We start from the raw sequence: 21,794 nt of genomic DNA on the forward strand, positions 1-21,794 counted from the left end.
GCTAAGAGCGGTCATTGCAAGCCTGAAAGGGGGAGACTTTATCGTGAATCGGGACATAAGGGATGCATACCTTCATGTCCCCATTTATCCACCTCATCAGGCGTACCTCAGAATTGAGATACGGGATTGTCATTACCAATTTCAGACGTTGCCGTTTGGTCTCTCCACGGCCTTGAGTATATCACCACGGTAATGGCGGAAATGATGGTGCTCCTGCGGAGGCAGGGTGTCACTATTATCACGGACGATCTCCTCATAAAAACGAGATCACGAGAGCAGCTGCTGAATAGCGTATCACTTTCTCTGGAAGTGAAACGGCAACACGGCTGGATTCTATGTATTCCAAAGTCGGAGTTGGTTCTTCCAGCTCATCTGCCTCTCCTAGGCATGATCCTAGACACAGATCAGAAAAGGGTTTATCTCCCGATAGAGAGAGCTCAGGAGCTCGTGACACTAGTCAGGAATCTATTAAAACCAAAACAGATGTCAGTGCATCACTGCACTCTAGTCCTGGGAAGGATGGTGGCATCATACGAGGCCATTCCCTGCGGCAGGTTCCAGGCGAGGACCTTCCAATGGGACTTACTGGACAAGTGGTCCGGATCACATCTTCAGATGCATCGGTTAATCACCCTATCCCCCTGGGCCAGGGTGTCTCTCCTGTGGTGGCTGCAGAGTGCTCACCTTCTCGAGGGCCGCAGATTCGGCATTCAGGACTGGGTCCTGGTGACCACGGATGCAAGCCTCCGAGGGTGGGGGGCAGTCACACAGGAAAGAAATTTCCAAGGTCTGTAGTCAAGTCAGGAGACTTGCCTTCACATCAATATCCTGGAACTAAGGGCCATATACAACGCCCTAAGTCAAGCAGAGATCCTGCTTCGCGACCAACCGGTTCTGATCCAGTCAGACCGCAGTGGCTCATGTAAACCGCCAAGGCGGCACAAGGAGCAGGGTGGCGATGGTGGAAGCCACCAGAATTCTTCGCTGGGCGGAGAATCAAGTAAGCGCACTGTCAGCAGTGTTCATTCCGGGAGTGGACAACTGGGAAGCAGACCTCCTCAACAGGCACGACCTCCACCCGGGAGAGTGGGGACTTCATCAGGAAGTCTTCACGCAGATTGTAAATTGATGGGAAGTGCCACAGGTGGACATGATGGCATCCCACCTCAACAAAAAGCTAAAAAGGTTTTACGCCAGGTCAAGGGAACCTTAGGCGATAGCTGTGGACGCACTGGTAACACCGTGGGTTTTCCAGTGGGTCTATGTATGTCCTCCTCTTCCTCTCCTACTCAAGGTGCTGAGAATTGTAAGAAAAAGAGGAGTGAGTACAAGATTCATTGCTCTGGATTGGCCAAGAAGGACTCGGTACCCGGAACTGCAAGAAATGCTCTCAGAGGACCCATGGCCTCTGCCTCTCAGACAGGACCTGTTGCAACAGGGGCCCTGTCTGTTCCACGACTTACCGCGGCTGCATTTGACGGCATGGCGGTTGAACGCCGGATCCTAGCGGAAAAGGGCATTCCGGATGAAATTACTACGCTGATAAAGGCTAGGAAAGACGTGACAGCAAAACATTTTCACTGTATATGGCGGAAATAGGTTGCTTGGTGTGAGGCCAGGAAGGCCCCTACAGAGGAATTCCAGCTTGGTCGATTCCTGCACTTCCTACAGTCAGGAGTGATTATGGGCCTAAAATTAGGATCCATAAAGGTCAAGATTTCGGCCCTATCCCTTTTCTTTCAAAAGGAACTGGCTTCACTGCCTGAAGTTCAGACGTTTGTTAACGGAGTGCTGCATATTCAGCCTCCTTTTGTGCCACCAGTGGCACCTTGGGATCTTAACGTTGTGTTGGATTTCCTGAAATCCCACTGGTTTGAGCCACTTAAGACCGTGGAACTAAAGTATCTCACGTGGACGGTGGTCATGTTGTTGGCCTTAGCATCGGCTAGGCGTGTGTCAGAATTGGCGGCTTTGTCATGTAAAAGCCCATATCTGATCTTCCATATGGACAGGTCAGAATTGAGGACTCGTCCCCAATTTCTCCCAAAGGTGGTATCATCGTTTCATTTGAACCAACCTATTGTGGTACCTGCGGCTACTCGGGACTTGGAGGACTCCAAGTTACTTGATGTAGTCAGGGCTTTGAAAATCTATGTAGCCTGGACGGCTGAAGTCAGAAAACTGACTCGCTGTTTATCCTGCATGCACCCAACAAGCTGGGTGCTCCTGCTTCAAAGCAATCTATTGCTCGCTGGATCTGTAGCACGATTCAGCTGGCGCATTATGTGGCTGGACTGCTGCATCCAAAATCAGTAAAAGCCCATTCCACAAGTAAGGTGGGCTCTTCTTGGGCGGCTGCCCGAGGGGTCTCGGCTTTACAGTTTTGCCGAGCGGCTACTTGGTCGGGTTCAAACACCTTTGCAAAGTTCTACAAGTTTGATAACCTGGCTGAGGAGGACCTTGTGTTTGCTCATTCGGTGCTGCAGAGTCATCCGCACTCTTTCGCCCGTTTGGGAGCTTTGGTATAATCCCCATGGTCCTTACGGAGTTCCCAGCATCCACTAGGACGTCAGAGAAAATAAGAATTTACTCACCGGTAATTCTATTTCTCGTAGTCCGTAGTGGATGCTGGGCGCCCGTCCCAAGTGCGGACTTTCTGCAATACGCGTATATAGTTATTACTTAATAAGGGTTATTGTTATGAGCCATCCGTTGAGTGAGGCTCAGTTGTTTTGTTCATACTGTTAACTGGGTAAGGTTATCACAAGTTGTACGGTGTGATTGGTGTGGCTGGTATGAGTCTTACCCTGGATTCCAAAAATCCTTTCCTTGTAATGTCAGCTCTTCCGGGCACAGTTTCCCTAACTGAGGTCTTCAGGAGGGGCATAGAGGGAGGAGCCAGTGCACACCAGATAGTACCTAATCTTTCTTTAGAGTGCCCAGTCTCCTGCGGAGCCCGCTATTCCCCATGGTCCTTACGGAGTACCCAGCATCCACTACGGACTACGAGAAATAGAATTACCGGTGAGTAAATTCTTATTTTTTTAGGCGGAAATCGCCCAGTGTGTACCTGGCTTAAGGAATAAATTTACCAAAGCTTCTAAAACCGATGATTGGTGATATTGCCCATAGCAACCTATCAGATGCTGTCTATCATTACTCTATTGCCTTTTAGAAAATGATACAGCATCTGATTGGTTGCTATGGGCAACATCACCAATTCTCTGTTTTAAAAGCTTTAGTAAATTTACCCCAATGTGTCTGTTTCCATCTATTTCTGTACAAACAGTTATTATCACTTATTAATATAGTGGTGGCATAGACCCCAGTACTTTAAACCACAGTAATAAAATCCTGTTACCAAATAGTACTAAAGAAACTATGCCTACAGTCTGTAGGACATAGGATATACTGTAAATTGCATTTAATCTCAAGGTCCTATCAGTCCAGCCTGATTATAATGGAATAAAGTGCTTAGTGGTGCTACATGAACCAGGGCACAGTAATTAATTGTTGTTTGAGGATCAGTAGGTTATTTATACTGTAGACAGAAAATAAATGTACAGATTGTGTAAACTGTGTAGATGGTAGTGATCTAGTATATTATCCTGCATGCACTACAGTATTTACTGTATATATTTATCTAGGGGACCAACACTTGCAAAATGGTTAGGCAAACCAATGTGGCAGTGGGGCACACCCCCTCTAGAGACTGGCCACACCCCTAAACATGGGCCCCTACCACTGTATTCCCCCGGTGGGCCCTACATGCCCCAGGCCGACACTGAGTGATTGTATAGCATTGGGAGGTTACGAAGGCTGATTGTGTTCAGATAAGAATTGTAGGTTTTTTTGCAGACTCGAACTGAATATTTCTTTTCTGTTTTCACTTTAATTTTGATGCTGTATTTTCATTTGTTTCATCAATTACATGGAATCCATCACATTCCCCCATGTAATGCTCATGTGTGACATTAAGGCTTCTCACTTTTGTATTGCTGTAGTATATCTCCTTTATGGAACTGCAGCACTTTCTTATACATTGTATGATTGATATTGTCAAAAAGATATGTCTAGATTAAAGGGCAGACGCAGGTCAGTGAAACACTATTATTCTTGTCAGCAAAAAAAGAAATAGAAAATGGCATAACACACACACAAAAGATTTTACTGCACAATGCCTGGAGACCTGAACTGTCACTTTACTCTGTTCTGGATATTCCAATACGATGACGAATATATTTTAGGTACAGTAAGGTGTAGTGCAAGTTTTTAAAATAAAAATGCAATTGCCCATTGCTATAGGATCGCAGTCAGGTAATGGGACAATGGGAGCAAAGCATTGTTTCCATTAAGCACTTTGTTGCACTCTGCATATAGATAAGTAAATATAGTGTTATGGTTCTGTAATATGGGCTCACTTTTTTTTAAGATCCCTTTTGAGAACGTGATTATTACTGGTCATTTTATTATAACCTCATTAAGAAGATTCTCAAAATGTTTCTTATATGGGACACTGGCATCCCGATGCAGAGAATCTCACAGGGCTTGGTAAATATGTTTACTCTTACCCCCCTAACCCCCCAACCCTCCCCCCCCCCCCCTCCTCCCGCAGCTTACCACTGAAGACTCCCGGTTCAGATGAGTCGTGATACCGGCATTTTGATCAGTGTTGGGATGCCAGTGCCTACATTCCGAGCAGTGTCTCAGGATTCCGTAGTCAATATTCCAACTATCTGTATCAAAAACGGATCCTGCTGAGAGACCATGTCAGTGTTTTTCTAACTCTTAGGGCAGTGGATTCCAAACTTTTTTGAATCACAGCGCCCTAGAATATCAGAATCTTTTTCACGGCACCCCTAGGCCAAAAAAATTTTATTGAGAAATTTAGAAAGTAATATTACATTAAGTAGATCGCGTTTATATGTCATCCTTAGGGTCAGTTGTGTGGTGAGGGACAAGATTTGCTTCTGTTTGGCCACATATTTTATGACTGGTAGCCACCAGCACTGGTTTTGGCTATTATATTGACCATGAATAATTTGAATTGGTCCTGGACCACCAACCCAGGGCACCCCTGCAAGTGTCCTGAGGTACCCCAGGGAGCCACGGCACACAGTTTGGGAACCTCTGTCTTAGGGCCTAATTCAAATTTGATTGCAAAAGCAAAATCTTCCTCTAATGGACAAAACCATGTGCACTGCAGGTGGCGCAGATATAACATGTACAGAGTTAGGTTTAGGTGGGTTATATTGTTTCTGTGCAGGGTAAATACTGGCTGCTTTATTTTTACACTGAAATTTAGATTTCAGTTTGAACACACCACATCCAAGATGATCTGATGCCGTATATTCAGACGCAGCGGATTGCAGAATCCAGCAGAAGGCAACTGTTTATACAAAACTCCTGCGGTATTAGCATATTTTCGCACAGCAGCTGCGTCCCAAAGATGCAGCTGCTGTGTGTTTTACATCCATCTATCAAACAGGCCCAACTGTGAATAACAATGAGGTCTAGGCTTGGTGATCATTGGTCTAAGGGCCTGATTCAGAGAAGTACGCAAAGCCGATGTTCCACGGAACTGAGCGATTATCATCCGACTGTACATGTGCTGCATTCACATTGCGCATGTGTTAAGGTATTACTGCGGACCCGCACACAGTGAGGATTCCTACGCAAAGTTATTGACAGGAAGTGACCGTTTGAGGGTGTTAACATGGTGTTAGTGGGAAGTGGTTGTTAAAATGCAGATGTGTCAAAGGCATTTTCAGGACATGTGTCTGATGTCTGCTGCAGACGCTAGCATATAAAGACATGGTGCTTGCGTGACTACTGCACCGGCCAGTCTGCGTAGCCAAAGACCAACTCAAGCAGTTGATGTTTCCCATTTTTGCATATGTGTATGCACTTGCGAATGAGTTGCAGTTGCTCCGGTGGGCGTCTCTTGATTTCTGGGCGGCAACTTCTCTTGCTGATATCTGCAGTTGCGTTGCGAATAAAACTGCACTTGCAGCTGCATTCGTTTACTTCTCTGAAGCAGACCCTAAGCCATGGGTGGGCAATTATTTCAGCTGAGGGGCCACTTGACATTTCCTGTCAGTATCCGAAGGCCACATACAAAATAGCAGCTCCCCCCACTTGCCAAAAATATAGGGACGTCCTTCATGTGGAAGGGGCGTGGGCAAAAAATAATACAGATTCATATTAGGCTGCACAATAGTCTCCATTATTCAAATTGCGCCACACATTACACCAGATAGAGCCCCTTTTACACAGTATGGAAGGTAGAGCCCCTTTTACACATTACAGCAGGTAGAGCCCCCTTTTTATACATTAACATTTTATTTAGGATAATTATTGTGCAGCAAGCAAATTATCCAGTGTCTTTTGGCCCCTGGGGAAAGGTGTGACACAGTGACAGAACACGGGGAGGGGGGGGGGGGGGGTGACAGTGACAGAACACGGGGTGTGTGACACGGTGACGGAACACGGTGGGGGTGACACGGTGACAGAACACGGGGGGGGGGTGACACGGTGACAGAACACGGTGGGGGTGACACTGTGACAGAACACGGTGGGGGTCACACGGTGACGGAACACGGGGGGTGTGACACAGTGACAGAACACGGGGGGGGTGAGAGTGATAGAACATGGGGGGGTTATACGTGACAGAACACTGGGGTAACATGGTGACAGAACACGGGAGGGGTTGGTACGGCGAGAGCTATAGATCTCTCCCCCAAACCTAAAAACAGACTGACGCCACTGCCCGCACACACAAATATACGCACACTATCACACACACACACACACACCCCTTTCTTTCTCTCACTCACTTTTCCCATTAACTTTACTGATCTGGCTGGCTGGCAGCTCAGCCGTTCGGGCCGCTTGTCATTGCTCGCTGGTGGGAGGCAGTGGGCCGGACAGGATCGGTTTGCGGGCCGCATCCGGCCCGCGGGCCGTATTTTGCCCACCCCTACCCTAAGCTAATATTAGATGTCGCGCTGGATGTTGCAAGCAACCAACAAAGCTTGCATGCCGCACCACTGCAGACTACAGTGGTCCTTCTTGACTGATTGCATCAGATGCGACCATGTCAGGGAAAGCCCAACCTGGTGTGATCTCATCTGATGCGGCCATGGCTGGCAAGTGGTTGAAAGTTGTGTAGAGCATGTCTGGTTCCAAACTATTTACACCTAAGAATTTGATTTGTATTAAGGTGCATTTGAGGTTTCTGAGGATGATTCTTGCAGCAAAACAGAAAATTAATTACCTACCTTCAATATAAAGTCATATAAGTAAATAGTCGATGATAATAATAATAATCATAATTAATAATAACTGAAAAAATAAATAAATAAAATAATTTTAATGCTAGACAGTACCGGGAGATGCTACAACGCTTTCTAAATAATGATCACTTGCAGGATTTAGTCAGTCTGGTTTTGGCTCATGGGTCACTACTAATCAGGGATGGTATTGTTTGCATTCCCATTTGCCAGATCTACAAACATATGGACAACAGTATGCATTGATGGATGAATGAGTTTTCTGGTGGATGGTTCCATCTTCTGTTATTCCTAACAGCTGTAAAATGATTTTACAACTTGCCTGTACTCAGAATGAATGACTGATTTATTTTGTCCTTTTATCTTGTTTATAATGGAGTAAAACTTAAATAAGGGTTGTTTGATCCTTAGAGGGCAGAGCTGCAATACTGATATAAGGGACCTTCCAGCTATAAATGTACAAGGCGTTTTGCAAAATGCGCAACAAATGTATAACTCATGTGTAGTCTTATTTCAGTATTTGAATTTATCACAATACATTTAAACTCTCTTATGCAAGACGTATTCACTGGTAAGTCGTGAATAGTAGGTTATTGGCCAGTGAGACTTTTGGCCTAGGGCATAGTTTCCCAAACTCCGCCATTACAGTCCACATTTTAAGGCTATCCACGCTTGCAGATGGTTAAATCAAATTGACCGTGGTACTAATTAAGTCCATACAGAAAAAATAAAAAGCAGGTACACATTCTATAGTACTAAACTTTGCTAATCAGAATAATTTATAATAAACTCTGCAATCTAACATAGAGCAAAGCTGAGGTGCTTAGCATAATTTTTGTCCAAAAATATATGCGACCACCAACCGCAATCAGGTGACCTCATCTGGTGGTCACTAACACAAAGGTTCATGTCCAGGGCACGGAACCCCCCAAGTCAGCACAGGCCAACTGCCCCAAGGCATCACACTAGTGAGAGGTTAAAGAGTTAGTAAGTGTTACATAAGTAAGAAACATAAGCTACGTGTTAGGAGTGTTACATTGGTGAGAAGTAATAATTAGAATGTTAATAGGTGTTACATAGGTAGAAATATAAATAGGTGCTAAAGAAAGTGCTAGATTAAGTAAAACTGACAAATGGAATAGATTTGTTCAGGACTTACCATCATAGCGTCTTTCCCAGTATGCAGTCAGTAAATGCCAGAGATCTATGCTAGTTTATTGTAATTATTATGATTAGCAGTGTTTAGTACTATAGAGCATGCATCTGCATTTTCTATTTTCTGTATGGAACTACAAGTATCAGCATGATAATACCTCCTTTTATGTTTGGAATTAGGGTGTGCAGTCCAAGGTGACCTCCTTTCCCATACTCACTAATTAAGTCACCTATGCTCAAGCGTGGATATCCTTAAAACTTGGACAGTAATGGCAGAGTTTGGGAAACCCTGGCCCTAATAATTTACTTATGTTTTCAAACGATAATTGCACATATATTTAATACATTGCTTTAGATTTCACTCCTAGACCTGCTTACTATGTCAATGTTAGGCGGACAGTACTGTATGTTGTGATAGAAATGAGAGTGGTACAGAGGATGTGTAGTATCGGGATTTATGGTTTATTTATGGGATTTGTTAGTGACTGTTTAGTGTAGCTGTTAATTTAATGTGGGTTGTTGGCATAAAAGTATGTTTTGTGGGATTCTATAGTGGAATTGTATAGAATGCTAAGGTGGCAGTGTCCTTGGAGTTTTTCTGATGGTAATGTGTGATCCCTTTAATATGGCATTGTAAATGGATTGTAGATTACAATGTGGTATATTTCATTAGTATAGCATGAGTGTTACAGTACAGTAGTAAGTGGGGGTAACATGGTTGTGAGTAGTGGACTTTTATAGACTCTCCGTGTCAGGTTACTGGAAAGTGTGGTGTTAGAATGTTACTGTACTTTGGTTTTGCTATATGTTAACACCTTCAGTTTCATTTCTGTTAGGACTTATCTTTCTCTGTGATCGGTATGGGATGCCGAATGTCTGTATACCGATATCGGTATCCTGTGTACCAGAATGTGTGTACCAGAATGCCGGCAAGGGGTCGAGCGCAATGAAGCCCCTTGTGAGCTCGCTGCGTTCGCCACACTGCAGGCTCGGTGGCGATCTTTGCTTGCCACAGGTTCTATTCTCCCTCTATGGGTGTTGTGGACACCCACAGTGGGGCGAATCACCTACTTTGCCGGTATTCCAGCGGCGGTATAGGACCTGTCAGGATCCCAGCATCGGTATTGAGACAGCCGGGATCCCGACGGGCGGTATTTTAACCGCATACCCTCAGCAGTTTATATACATTAAGCAGCAGGGAAGTCACAGTGTTCGTAATGTGTGAGGACACAAGAAGCACGAATAAGTGTAATTCACACCAGTCGTCGGTGCCATTGGAAGGCTTGGAAACAGCAGTGTGCATAAACCTAGAAATGATGAGTTATGGCTTACCAGTGTTGCATGAGGAGGTATAGGGAAAGCCTCCTCTGCCTGTGCAGTGGTTATGCAGAGTGGAAGGGGAACAAGGCATGCAGAAGGTGCTGTGTGACAATCAATCTATATACTAATCCAATGCGAGGACAGTGACGGAGCTGGTGGGGACATCATATTGCCTATGTATGGGCATTTGGAGGTGTGTTTCCAGAATCGATGTTTTATTGGTGTGTAGTTGTGACTGCAAGGACTGTGTCTATGTACTTGGCATGACACGGGAGTTTACTACTCTGCCTTCTTGACTAACTATGCGAAAGTTGCAATGCTTTTACTGAACTTGAGATTGACATTGCAGACCTTCCAAAATGGATCTATCCACTCCGCACAAGGAGGGCTATGTCCTCAAACTTCCCACTTATATTCAGTAAAGGTTCCTGATACAAAGTTTTGGAGCACAGCAGTGTGTATCAGGTGGAAGTGATGATTTTACAGTTACACTGCTGTAATATCGATTGCAAGCTTCCCACTGTTCTCAGAGTTATGGGTCACCGCCCATTTCTTCTTTCCTCTTCCCAGCTATCTGGTTTTCCCTCCCTCTGTCCCAAACAATATTTCCTAAATTATCTATGGGACCACAGGAGCAATTTTCATTATGTTCATCCCTCCACAAACAGTCTTTTTTTTTTTACAAAGATATAATTTTCTAGCTTTACCAGTATCTTTCCGTGTATGACTATATGGCTCTCGTTAAATAAAGTTCATAGCAAATAATAGCCTGGGTACAATTATTTATTTAGAGGGTCTGCATTAACTTAATCCTGATGTGTAGAAGGCTGTTTATTAGCACTTCTAAGTGTTCACTTTCATACTGTACATAATATGTATTTAAAAAAAAAAGTTACCATGACAGAGAGCATAGGAGGCATGCATTGTTCTCATGGTTCAGTTATAGCTGAAATGATGCACAAAGATGGCAAGCAGCTCAAATCAATTTATTAGTCCATTACAGGTGCCTGTAAGGGAGGGGCCAGTCTAGACAAGAAAAAAAAACACAGAATTACTCCAGAACATGATAATGGACCAGTAATGATAAGATTACACCCTATATAATAGAAGAAATGCAGAGATTACATATACAGGTTGAAGCAAAAAAAATGCATGGTAAATGTTATTCAACACTTTAGTACATAATGTAAAAGTGCATGGAGTACAGTTTATTTTCAATTGGTTTTGAATATGATATCGTCCAGATGGTGGCCTTTATTTGTGATACACATTTGGAGTCGGTTTCTGAAGTTTCGCATCACTCGATGGGTCATTTCCAGCGTTATCGCTGCAGTTTGTTGCTGAAGCTCACTTTCATTTGTCTGGCTACTTTAACAAGCAGAATTTGTTACTGGAAGGAAGACCATCCTCACCGGCTTAATGAAAAGCTTCTACACAGTCAACAAGGCCATCTGAAAGTTGAGGTCTACAAACATTAATGAACTGAAGACTGCTATACACCAAGAAATTACGATATCATATTCCAAACCAGTTGAAAATAAATTGTATTCCATGCACTGTAAGATTATGTACTGAAATGTTGAATAGTATTTGCCATGCCTTTTTTGTTAACCTTTAAAATTTGGGATTTCTGTATTTACAAATTAAGCCACCAGCAACTTCACTTTAGTTATAGCTGCACTCTGTATCAGCAGTGGGAAATGTGCACTGAGCCATAGCAACCAACCAATCAGCTGGTAATTTGTTTAGTGCAAGTTAATCAATAAAAGCAAGCGTCTGGTTGCTGTGGATCAGTACAAATTCTGCTCCTAAATATATTGCTAGAAAAATAGCCCTGGTGTCAACATACAACACACATGTATTGGCGGGTGGTCTGATGGAATGGACAAAAAGAATCCCTGATACTGCTTTGTTTAATTTTTTTTTTTTTTATGTTAAATCTGTTAAAAGATCAGATAAGTTTACTCTAATGATGCTTATACTGTGAGAGAAATGTGTCCAGTGTGTATAAATTGTGCTCTTGTAACATACATATAATGCAGTGTTGTATAATCACACTATTTCCCTTTGTGCTTGGTTTGTAATATATTGTTAGTTGATTATTGAATACCGCTGACATTTGCTCTCATTGTTTTCCTTTTTTATTTTCAGCATCAAAATGGTTCTTATGTGGACCAGTGGAGACACTTTTAAGACGGTGTACTTTGTGCTGAACCAGGCTCCCTTCCAGTTTACAGTTTGTGGGCTCCTGCAGGTCCTTGTAGACATTGCCATCTTGCTTCAGGTGTACATCTACAGCGGATACCCTCAGAAGCCAGTGTCACACATCACACACGTTACCAGTGCCAAAGCTCTATGATGAACAGAACATGTACTGTCTGATCTCGTGCTTCCCATTCCCGGAACTGACTCTGCAGTAGTAATGCAAATATCTGAGCGTATCATGAACTCTCTGCCTAGATTTTTAATCTTTTTTTTCTCTTACGTCCTAGAGGATGCTGGGGACTCCGTAAGGACCATGGGGAATAGACGGGCTCTGCAGGAGACATGGGCACTAAAAAAGAACTTTAGGTATGGGTGTGCACTGGCTCCTCCCTCTATGCCCCTCCTCCAAACCTCAGTTTGATACTGTGCCCAGGGGAGACTGGGTGCATTACAGGGAGCTCTCCTGAGTTTCCTGAAAAGAAATAATCTTGGATAGGTTTTTTATTTTCAGGGAGCCTGCTGGCAACAGGCTCCCTGCAGCGAGGGACTGAGGAGAGAGAAGCAGACCTACTTAACTGCTAGGCTCTGCTTCTTAGGCTACTGGACACCATTAGCTCCAGAGGGAGTCGGAACGCAGGTCTCTCCTAGCTGTTCGTCCCGGAGCCGCCCCGCCGTCCTTCTCACAGAGCCGGAAGATAGAAGCCGGGTGAGTATAAGAAGAAAGAAGACTTCAGAGGCGGCAGAAGACTTCAGATCTTCATAGAGGTAACGCGCAGCGGTAACGCTGCGCGCCATTGCTCCCACACGACACACACGCGGCAGGCACTGTAAGGGTGCAGGGCGCAAGGGGGGGCGCCCTGGCAGCATTTTAAACCTCTGTTCTGGCAATAAGGGACATATATGGGCTCTGTACTGTATATTCTGACATCCCCCGCCAGTTTTAAAAGAAATCGAGCGGGACCGAAGCCCGCCGCTGAGGGGGCGGAGCTTGATCCTCAGCACTCACCAGCGCCATTTTCTCCACAGCACACCGCTGGGAAGTTGGTTCCCCGGACTCTCCCCTGCTGAATACGGTGACAGAGGGTTTGAAAGAAGGGGGGAAGGCACATAATTTGGCGCAGTGTTATATATATATATATATATATATATATATATATATATATATATATATATATATAAGAAATAAAAGCGCTATCTGGGTTAATTTTTTCCCTGGGTCATTGGCGCTGGGTGTGTGCTGGCATACTCTCTCTCTGTCTCTCCAAAGGGCCTTGTGGGGGAACTGTCTCCAGATAGAGAATTCCCTGAGTGTGTGGTGTGTCGGTACGCGTGTGTCGGCATGTCTGAAGCGGAAGGCTCTTCTAGGGAGGAGGTGGAGCAAATGAGTTTGGTGTCTCCGTCGGCAACGTCGACACCTGACTGGTTGGATATATGGAATGTTTTAAATGCAAATGTGAATTTATTGCACAAAAGGTTGGACAAAGCTGAGTCCAGGGAATGTACAGGGAGTGTAGCCCTGCCTTTCACTAGGTCACAGGGACCTTCTGGGTCTCAAAAGAGCCCACTATCCAAAATAGTAGACACTGATACCGACACGGATTCTGACTCCAGTGTCGACTACGATGATCCAAAGTTGCAGCCAAAATTGGCTAAAAGTATTCATTATATGATTATTGGTATAAAAGAGGTGTTGCATATCACGGATGAACCCGCTGTCCCTGAGACACGAGGGTTCACATGTTTTAAGAAAAGAAACCTGAGGTAACCTTTCCTCCATCTCATGAGCTGAACGAATTATTTGACAAGGCTTGGGAATCTCCAGATAAAAAACTGCAGATTCCCAAAAGGATTCTTATGGCGTATCCTTTCCCGGCTAAGGACAGGATACGATGGGAATCCTCCCCAAGGGTGGACAAAGCGTTGACACGCTTATCCAAAAAGGTAGCGCTGCCATCTCAAGATACGGCAACCCTCAAGGATCCTGCTGATCGCAGGCAGGAGACTACCTTGAAGTCTATTTACACACATACTGGTACCTTACTCAGACCGGCGATAGCGTCGGCTTGGGTTTGTAGCGCTGTAGCAGCGTGGACAGATACCTTATCGGCTGATAGAGATTCGCTGGATAAGGAAACCATTTTATTGACCCTGGGTCATGTTAAAGATGCTGTCCTATATATGAGAGATGCTCAGAGAGACATTGGCCTACTGGGTTCCAGGGCCAACGCTATGGCGATTTCGGCTAGGCGAGCCCTATGGACCCGACAATGGACGGGCGATGCAGACTCGAAGAGGCATATGGAGGTTTTACCGTACAAGGGTGAGGAATTGTTTGGGGAAGGTCTCACGGACCTAGTTTCCACGGCTACGGCAGGTAAATCAACCTTTTTGCCTTATGATTCCTCACAGCCTAAGAAAACGCCACATTATCAGATGCAGTCCTTTCGGTCGCATAAACCCAAGAGAGTGCGGGGATCTTCCTTTCTTGCCAGAGGTAAGGGCAAGGGGAAAAATCTGCCAGCCACAGCTAGTTCCGAGGAACAGAAGTCCTCCCCGGCCTCTACAAAATCCACCGCATGACGCTGGGGCTCAGCCGCGTCTGGGTTCAATCACAGGTGGATCCCTGGGCAATAGAAATTGTTTCCCAGGGTTACAAGCTGGAATTCGAAGAGGTGCCTCCTCGCCGATTTTTCAAATCGGCCCTGCTGGCTTCTCCCCCAGAGAGGAGTGTTAAAAGCTATTCAAAAATTGTGTCTTTAACAAGTGGTGGTCAAAGTCCCCCTGCTACAGCAGGGGATGGGGTATTACTCAACCCTGTTTGTAGTCCCGAAACCGGACGGTTCGGTCAAGCCTATTTTGAATTTAAAATCCTTAAACCTATACTTAAGAAGGTTCAAGTTCAAGATGGAGTCGCTCAGAGCGGTCATCGCCAGCCTGGAAGGGGGGGGATTTTATATGGTGTCCCTGGACATAAAGGATGCATACCTTCATGTCCCCATATATCCGCCTCATCAGGCGTTCCTGAGGTTTGCTGTACAGGATTGTCATTACCAATTTCAGACGTTGCCGTTTGGGCTTTCCACGGCCCCGAGGATTTTCACCAAGGTAATGGCGGAAATGATGGTGCTCCTGCGCAAGCAGGGTGTCACAATTTTCCGTACTTGGACGATCTCCTGATAAAAGCTAGATCGAGAGAACAGTTGCTGAACAGCGTATCACTCTCCCTGAGGGTGTTGCAACAGCACGGCTGGATTCTCAATATCTCAAAGTCACAGTTGATTCCAACGACTCATTTGCCCTTCTTAGGCATGATTCTGGATACGGAAAAGAGTTTATCTTCCGATGGAAAAGGCCCAAGAACTCATGTCTTTGGTCAGGGACCTATTGAAGCCAACATGGGTGTCGGTGCATCACTGCACTCGAGTTCTGGGAAAGATGGTGGCGACTTACGAGGCCATTCCATTCGGCAGGTTCCATGCAAGAACTTTTCAATGGGACCTTCTGGACAAGTAGTCCGGGTCACATCTACAGATTCATCAGATGATCACCCTGTCCCCCAGGGCCAGGGTATCTCTCCTGTGGTGGCTGCAGAGTACTCACCTTCTGGAGGGTCGCAGGTTCGGCATTCAGGACTGGGTTCTGGTAACCACGCACGCGAGCATCCGAGGTTGGGGTGCAGTCACACAGGGAAGAAACTTCCAGGGTCTCTGGTCAAGCCAGGAGGCTTGTCTTCACATCAACGTACTGAAGTTGAGGGCCATATACAACGCCCTTCGACAAGCGGAAAATTTGCTTCGCGACCTACCGGTTCTGATCCAGTCGGACAACATCACCGCAGTGGCGCATGTAAACCGCCAAGGCGGAACAAAGAGCAGATTGGCAATGGCGGAAGCCACCAGGATTCTTCGCTGGGCGGAAAATCATGTAAGCGCCCTGACAGCAGTCTTCATTCCGGGAGTAGACAACTGGGAAGCGGACTTCCTCAGCAGACACGATCTACATCCAGGAGAATGGGGACTTCATCAGGAAGTCTTCGCAGAGATTGCAAGTCAGTGGGGACTGCCCCTGATAGACATGAAGGCGTCACGCCTCAACAAAAAACTACCGTGGTATTGCGCCTGGTCAAGGGACCCTCAGGCGGTAGCAGTGGACACCCTGGTGACACCGTGGGTGTTCCAGTCGGTCTATGTGTTTCCTCCTCTTCCTCTCATATCCAAGATATTGAGAATCATAAGACGAAGAGGAGTACAGACAATTCTCATTGTTCCAGATTGGCCTCGAAGGGCCTGGTATCCGGAGCTTCAGGAAATGCTCACAGAAGATCCGTGGCCTCTTCCTCTCAGAGAGGACCTGTTACAATAGGGGCCCTGTCTGTTCCAAGACTTACCGCGGCTGCGTTTGACGGCATGGCGGTTGAACGGCGGATCCTAGTGGAAAAGGGCATTCCGGATGAGGTCATTCCTACTCTGATAAAGGCTAGGAAGGACGTGACAGCAAACCATTATCACCGTATTTGGAGGAAGTATGTCTCTTGGTGTGAGTCCAGGAATGCTCCTCCGGAAGAATTCCATCTGGGCCGTTTCCTTCACTTCCTACAGACTGGAGTGAATTTGGGCCTAAAATTAGGCTCCATTAAGGTTCAGATTTCGGACGTATCCATTTTCTTTCAGAAGGAATTGGCTTCTCTTCCGGAAGTACAGACTTTTGTGAAGGGAGTGCTGCATATCCAGCCTCCTTTTGTACCTCCAGTGCACCCTGGGACCTTAACGTGGTGTTGCGGTTCCTTAAGTCTCACTGGTTTGAACCTCTTAAAACGGTGGAATTAAAGTATCTCACTTTTTGCCCAAGGTGGTTTCATCTTTTCATATGAACCAACCTATTGTGGTGCCTGTGGCTACGCGGGACTTGGAGGATTCCGAGTCCCTTGATGTGGTCAGGGCATTGAAAATGTATGTGGCCAGAACGGCTTGGGTTAGGAAAACAGAGGCACTGTTTGTCCTGTATGCAGCCAACAAGGTTGGCGCTCCTGCTTCTAAGCAGACTATTGCTCGCTGGATCTGTAACACGATTCAGCAGGCTCATTCTACGGCTGGATTGCCGTTACCAAATTCTGTAAAGGCCCATTCCACTAGGAAGGTGGGCTCTTCTTGGGCGGCTGCCCGAGGTGTCTCGGCATTACAGCTTTGCCGAGGAGCGACTTGGTCGGGTTCAAACACCTTTGCAAAGTTCTACAAGTTTGATACCCTGGCTGATGAGGACCTCATGTTTGCTCAATCGGTGCTGCAGAGTCATCCGCACTCTCCCGCCCGTTTTGGAGCTTTGGTATAATCCCCATAGTCCTTACGGAGTCCCCAGCATCCTCTAGGATTTAAGAGAAAATAAGATTTTAAACCTAACTGTAAATCTTTTTCTCCTAGTCCGTAGAGGATGCTGGGCACCCGTCCCAGTGTGGACTACATTCTGCAAGACTTGTATACAGTTTCTTGCTTACATAAGGGTTATGTTACAGTTTTGATCAGTCTCGGGCTGATGCTGTTTTGTTTCATACTGTTGACTGGTTCGTATATCCATGTTATACGGTGTGGATGGTGTGGGCTGGTATGAATCTTGCCCTTAGATTAACAAAAATCCTTTCCTCGTACTGTCCGTCTCCTCTGGGCACAGTTTCTCTAACTGAGGTCTGGAGGAGGGGCATAGAGGGAGGAGCCAGTGCACACCCATACCTAAAGTTCTTTTTGAGCCCGTCTATTCCCCATGGTCCTTACGGAGTCCCCAGCATCCTCTACGGACTAGGAGAAAAAGATTTACCGGTAAGTTTAAAATCTTATTTTTTATTTTCTATTTTAAGATTTGCTACAATCCAGTTGCTCTGTCAGTTTCTTCATTAAACTCTTCTCCTATTGTTTGGGGTAAATTCAGGTTTTATTTCGTAAGTATTCACTGTTTACGTGTTTATATTGGAATACATGCTTATCAACTGTGGACCTCACACTGGATGCACACTGCATATAACTTTCTTGTTGTACTCATGCAACTAGGTGATCTGCCCAGCGCACTTGAAGGGAGCAAACCTACTTTAGCCTTTGGGAAGGTACCACTGCAATCTTGATGAGGACCTAGTTATGCAGGGAGACGTAGGAATAACAGCAAATGCTTACCATCGTATTACCTCCCCTCATTACATCTCTTCCATTTTTAAATACAGCTCAATTTAACCTTATTTAAGTCTTAAAGTATTTGTGAAAATAAGGGGACACCAGGGTTCTCTTTATTATATTATATGTGGCATATTTGTATAGAGTATGTGAGCATTTCTTTTAACATTAGACAAAGTTGTGCCTAATAATAATGCAGCTTGCAGGTGTTAGATCAAGACACCGTTTCCATCAGTTGTGAGGTTGTGCAAAATTGATATTCTTTTGAGGAGTGGACAAAGTGGTACATCTTTCTGGAAAACAAGGAATGTCCTTTACAAGTAGTGCACCTTCTGCACAACGTCATCTACTTTGTATATTATGCCTCAAAACCAAATCTAATTTTTGCACTACTCTACATAGCTAGATACACGTTTGTCTACTCCTTACTTTAAAGAGAGTGTTTGCAGCCCACATAGAGCTATCTGCACCTTGATAAATACAAACAAACTAGTGCTCCACAAACCATTGCACTTTTGAGAAAACCAAGGTGCACCAGCTCATATCTAGGCATGTGACCGTATTATAGAGGATTTTGTATATGGGCTTTTTGTTCATAATCAGTAAGGTACTGTGTGTACAAAGACATTTATTAGTGTCAAGTGTGTAGAAATGAATCTCCAATTTCACTTTACGTTGTCAGTGTTACTCTATCAGACTGCTGCCCACTTGTTCCTATGGGCCAGCTAATTACTGTATGAGGCCTGGAACACAGTACTATGCAGTGGTGTACAGAGGTCCTTCTACCAGGTATTCTCCATAAATGTTGGGCGTTCTTCCTTCAACCTCTTTGCACAATAATTACTGGAGGCTATTTTAAATTTGTCTGACCTGTGTCTATAGCTTTACATTATTAGATTTTTTTTCTCAGATGTTTATGACTTGCACATTATTCATAGACACATATCTCTATTCAATTATATAGGGCACTTTTACTTCCAGTCTATGATTATACAGGTTGAGTATCCCATATCCAAATATTCCGAAATACGGAATATTCCGAAATACGGACTTTTTTTGAGTGAGAGTGAGATAGTGAAACCTTTGTTTTTTGATGGCTCAATGTACACAAACTTTGTTTAATACACACAGTTATTAAAATATTGTATTAAATGACCTTCAGGCTGTGTGTATAAGGTGTATATGAAACATAAATGAATTGTGTGAATGTAGATACACTTTGTTCAATGCACAAAGTTACAAAAAATATTGGCTAAAATTGCCTTCAGGCTGTGTGTATATGTAACATAAATGCATTTTGTGCTTAGACTTGGGTCCCATCACCATGATATCTCATTATGATATGCAATTATTCCAAAATACGGAAAAATCCGATATCCAAAATACCTCTGGTCCCACGCATTTTGGATAAGGGATACTCAACCTGTATGTTTAAATGTGGCCACGATTTATTAAGTCGTGTATGTATGTATGTATATATATATATATATATACACACACACATATATATTTGCCCTGAAATTGTAACATTATACTATAAGCAAACACTCAATAATAGTATTTCTAAATGATTTTAACCAGAAATGGTGTAGTTGCCATTATAACCTGTCCATCTTGCTTTTACATGCTTATTTAGGCTCACTTGCCTGTATAGATGTTCAACAAACTGTACTAAATGTTCCAGTATTCCAGTGGGATGTTAAAGGCGGTGGCTTCTATATAAACAATATAAATGTTCACAGCCGTTACATGAATGTTACAAAGCCGTCCACATAACGGCCGTATATGTAAAATGTTACTGACATTTATGGAATTGTCTGCATACAAGTTGCATTTTAGCATTATTTTAAATTCTGAATATAAACTTTGTAGTCACAATGCCTTGCCAGAACACACACAGATTGTCTATGTATTGAGGGGAATGAGTTAAGCTACCATTGCTTTGTTTTTTTCTATTATTACAAACACGTTTTTGTTTTGCAGTTTTTGGTGGATACATTTCGCAAAATATGAATGGGTTTTGTTTTTTTAATAAATACCATGAAAAAGTATGCAATCTATGTTTAGTTGTAACAAACAGCTTGACTGCTGAGAACACTTTATTGCTTGCAACACAATTTGGAGTTCCAGCAGTGGAAGTTGTTTTTTTTTTTTTTTTTTTTTGGGGGGGGGGGGATTTCTCTATTTTTTTTTTCTTTCAAGTGGTGTCAAAACTGTGTAAAAGATGTACAACTGAAAAAAGACCATTTTAATAAAGAACTTCATGAGAATACTTTTCTTGTGTGATTAAAATTGCAATAAAATATCATATTTAATAATCTATTATTTGTTGCATAATTGAGTCTTTACTACATTGCTTTGAACTTATTAAAATTAGAGTATATTAGTTGCTGTGACTATTCATCAACAACGTACTACATTTTCTTTGTTTTTGTTTTTTTGTATAGCATTTTCTCTGACGTCCTAGTGGATGCTGGGAACTCCGTAAGGACCATGGGGAATAGACGGGCTCCGCAGGAGACTGGGCACTCTAAGAAAGAATTAGGACTACTGGTGTGCACTGGCTCCTCCCTCTATGCTCCTCCTCCAGACCTCAGTTAGAATCTGTGCCCGGCTCGAGCTGGTTGCACACTAGGGGCTCTCCTGAGCTCCTAGTAAAGAAAGTATTTATTAGGTTTTTTATTTTCAGTGAGATCTGCTGGCAACAGACTCACTGCTACGAGGGACTTAGGGGAGAGAAGCGAACCTACCTGCTTGCAGCTAGCTTGGGCTTCTAAGCTACTGGACACCATCAGCTCCAGAGGGATCGAACACAGGCCCAGCCTCGGTCGTCCGGTCCCGGAGCCGCACCGCCGTCCCCCTTGCAGAGCCAGAAGACGGAAGATTCCGAGGAGAAAATCGGCGGCTGAAGACTCCGGTCTTCATTAAGGTACAGCACTGCAGCTGTGCGCCATTGCTCCCCATGCACACCACATACTCCGGTCACTGATGGGTGCAGGGCGCTGGGGGGGCGCCCTGGGCTGCAATTAGATTACCTTAAAAATGGCAAAAAACACATAATATAGTCTAATAAACTATATATGTGTAAAAATCCCCTGCCATAATATTAATATAAAGAGCGGGAGAAGCCCGCCGAAAAAGGGGCGGGGCTATCTCCCTCAGCACACTGGCGCCATTTCCTCTTCACAGCTCCGCTGAAAGGACGCTCCCCAGGCCCTCCCCTGCAGTTTCCAGGCTCAATAGGGTAAAAAAAAGAAAGGGGGGGCACTAAATTTAGGCGCAATACTGTGTATTATAGCTGCTATAGGGAAAATCACTTTGTGTAGTGTAAAATCCCTGTGTTATATAGCGCTGTGGTGTGTGCTGGCATACTCTCTCTCTCCCCAAAGGACTTTGTGGGGTCCTGTCCTCAGTCAGAGCATTCCCTGTGTGTGTGCGGTGTGTCGGTACGGCTGTGTCGACATGTTTGATGAGAGGCTTATGTGGAGGCGGAGCAGGTGCCGATAAATGTGATGTCACCCCCTGCGGGGTCGACACCAGAGTGGATGGATATGTGGAAGGTATTAACCGACAGTGTCCACTCCTTACATAAAAGGTTTGATGACATAACAGCTGTGGGACAGCCGGCTTCTCAGCCAGTGCCTGCCCAGGCGTCTCAAAGGCCATC

At 44.6% G+C, this 21,794-nt stretch overlaps 1 protein-coding gene across 2 annotated transcripts in view; it reads left to right on the forward strand.

The window, feature by feature from the left end:
- Nucleotides 1–20,296, forward strand: part of SLC66A2 (solute carrier family 66 member 2) — a 244,054-nt gene extending 223,758 nt beyond the window's left edge. For both annotated transcript variants that reach the window (XM_063923296.1, XM_063923297.1), the window contains one exon: nt 11,919–20,296. In XM_063923296.1, the coding sequence (XP_063779366.1) occupies nt 11,919–12,126 (208 nt within the window). In that variant the 3' untranslated portion in view covers nt 12,127–20,296. The remainder of the gene's footprint in view (nt 1–11,918) is intronic.
- Nucleotides 20,297–21,794: the final 1,498 nt, after the last annotated feature.

Source organism: Pseudophryne corroboree, chromosome 5 (assembly GCF_028390025.1).
Source record: "Pseudophryne corroboree isolate aPseCor3 chromosome 5, aPseCor3.hap2, whole genome shotgun sequence".
Taxonomy (NCBI): Eukaryota; Metazoa; Chordata; class Amphibia; order Anura; family Myobatrachidae; genus Pseudophryne; species Pseudophryne corroboree.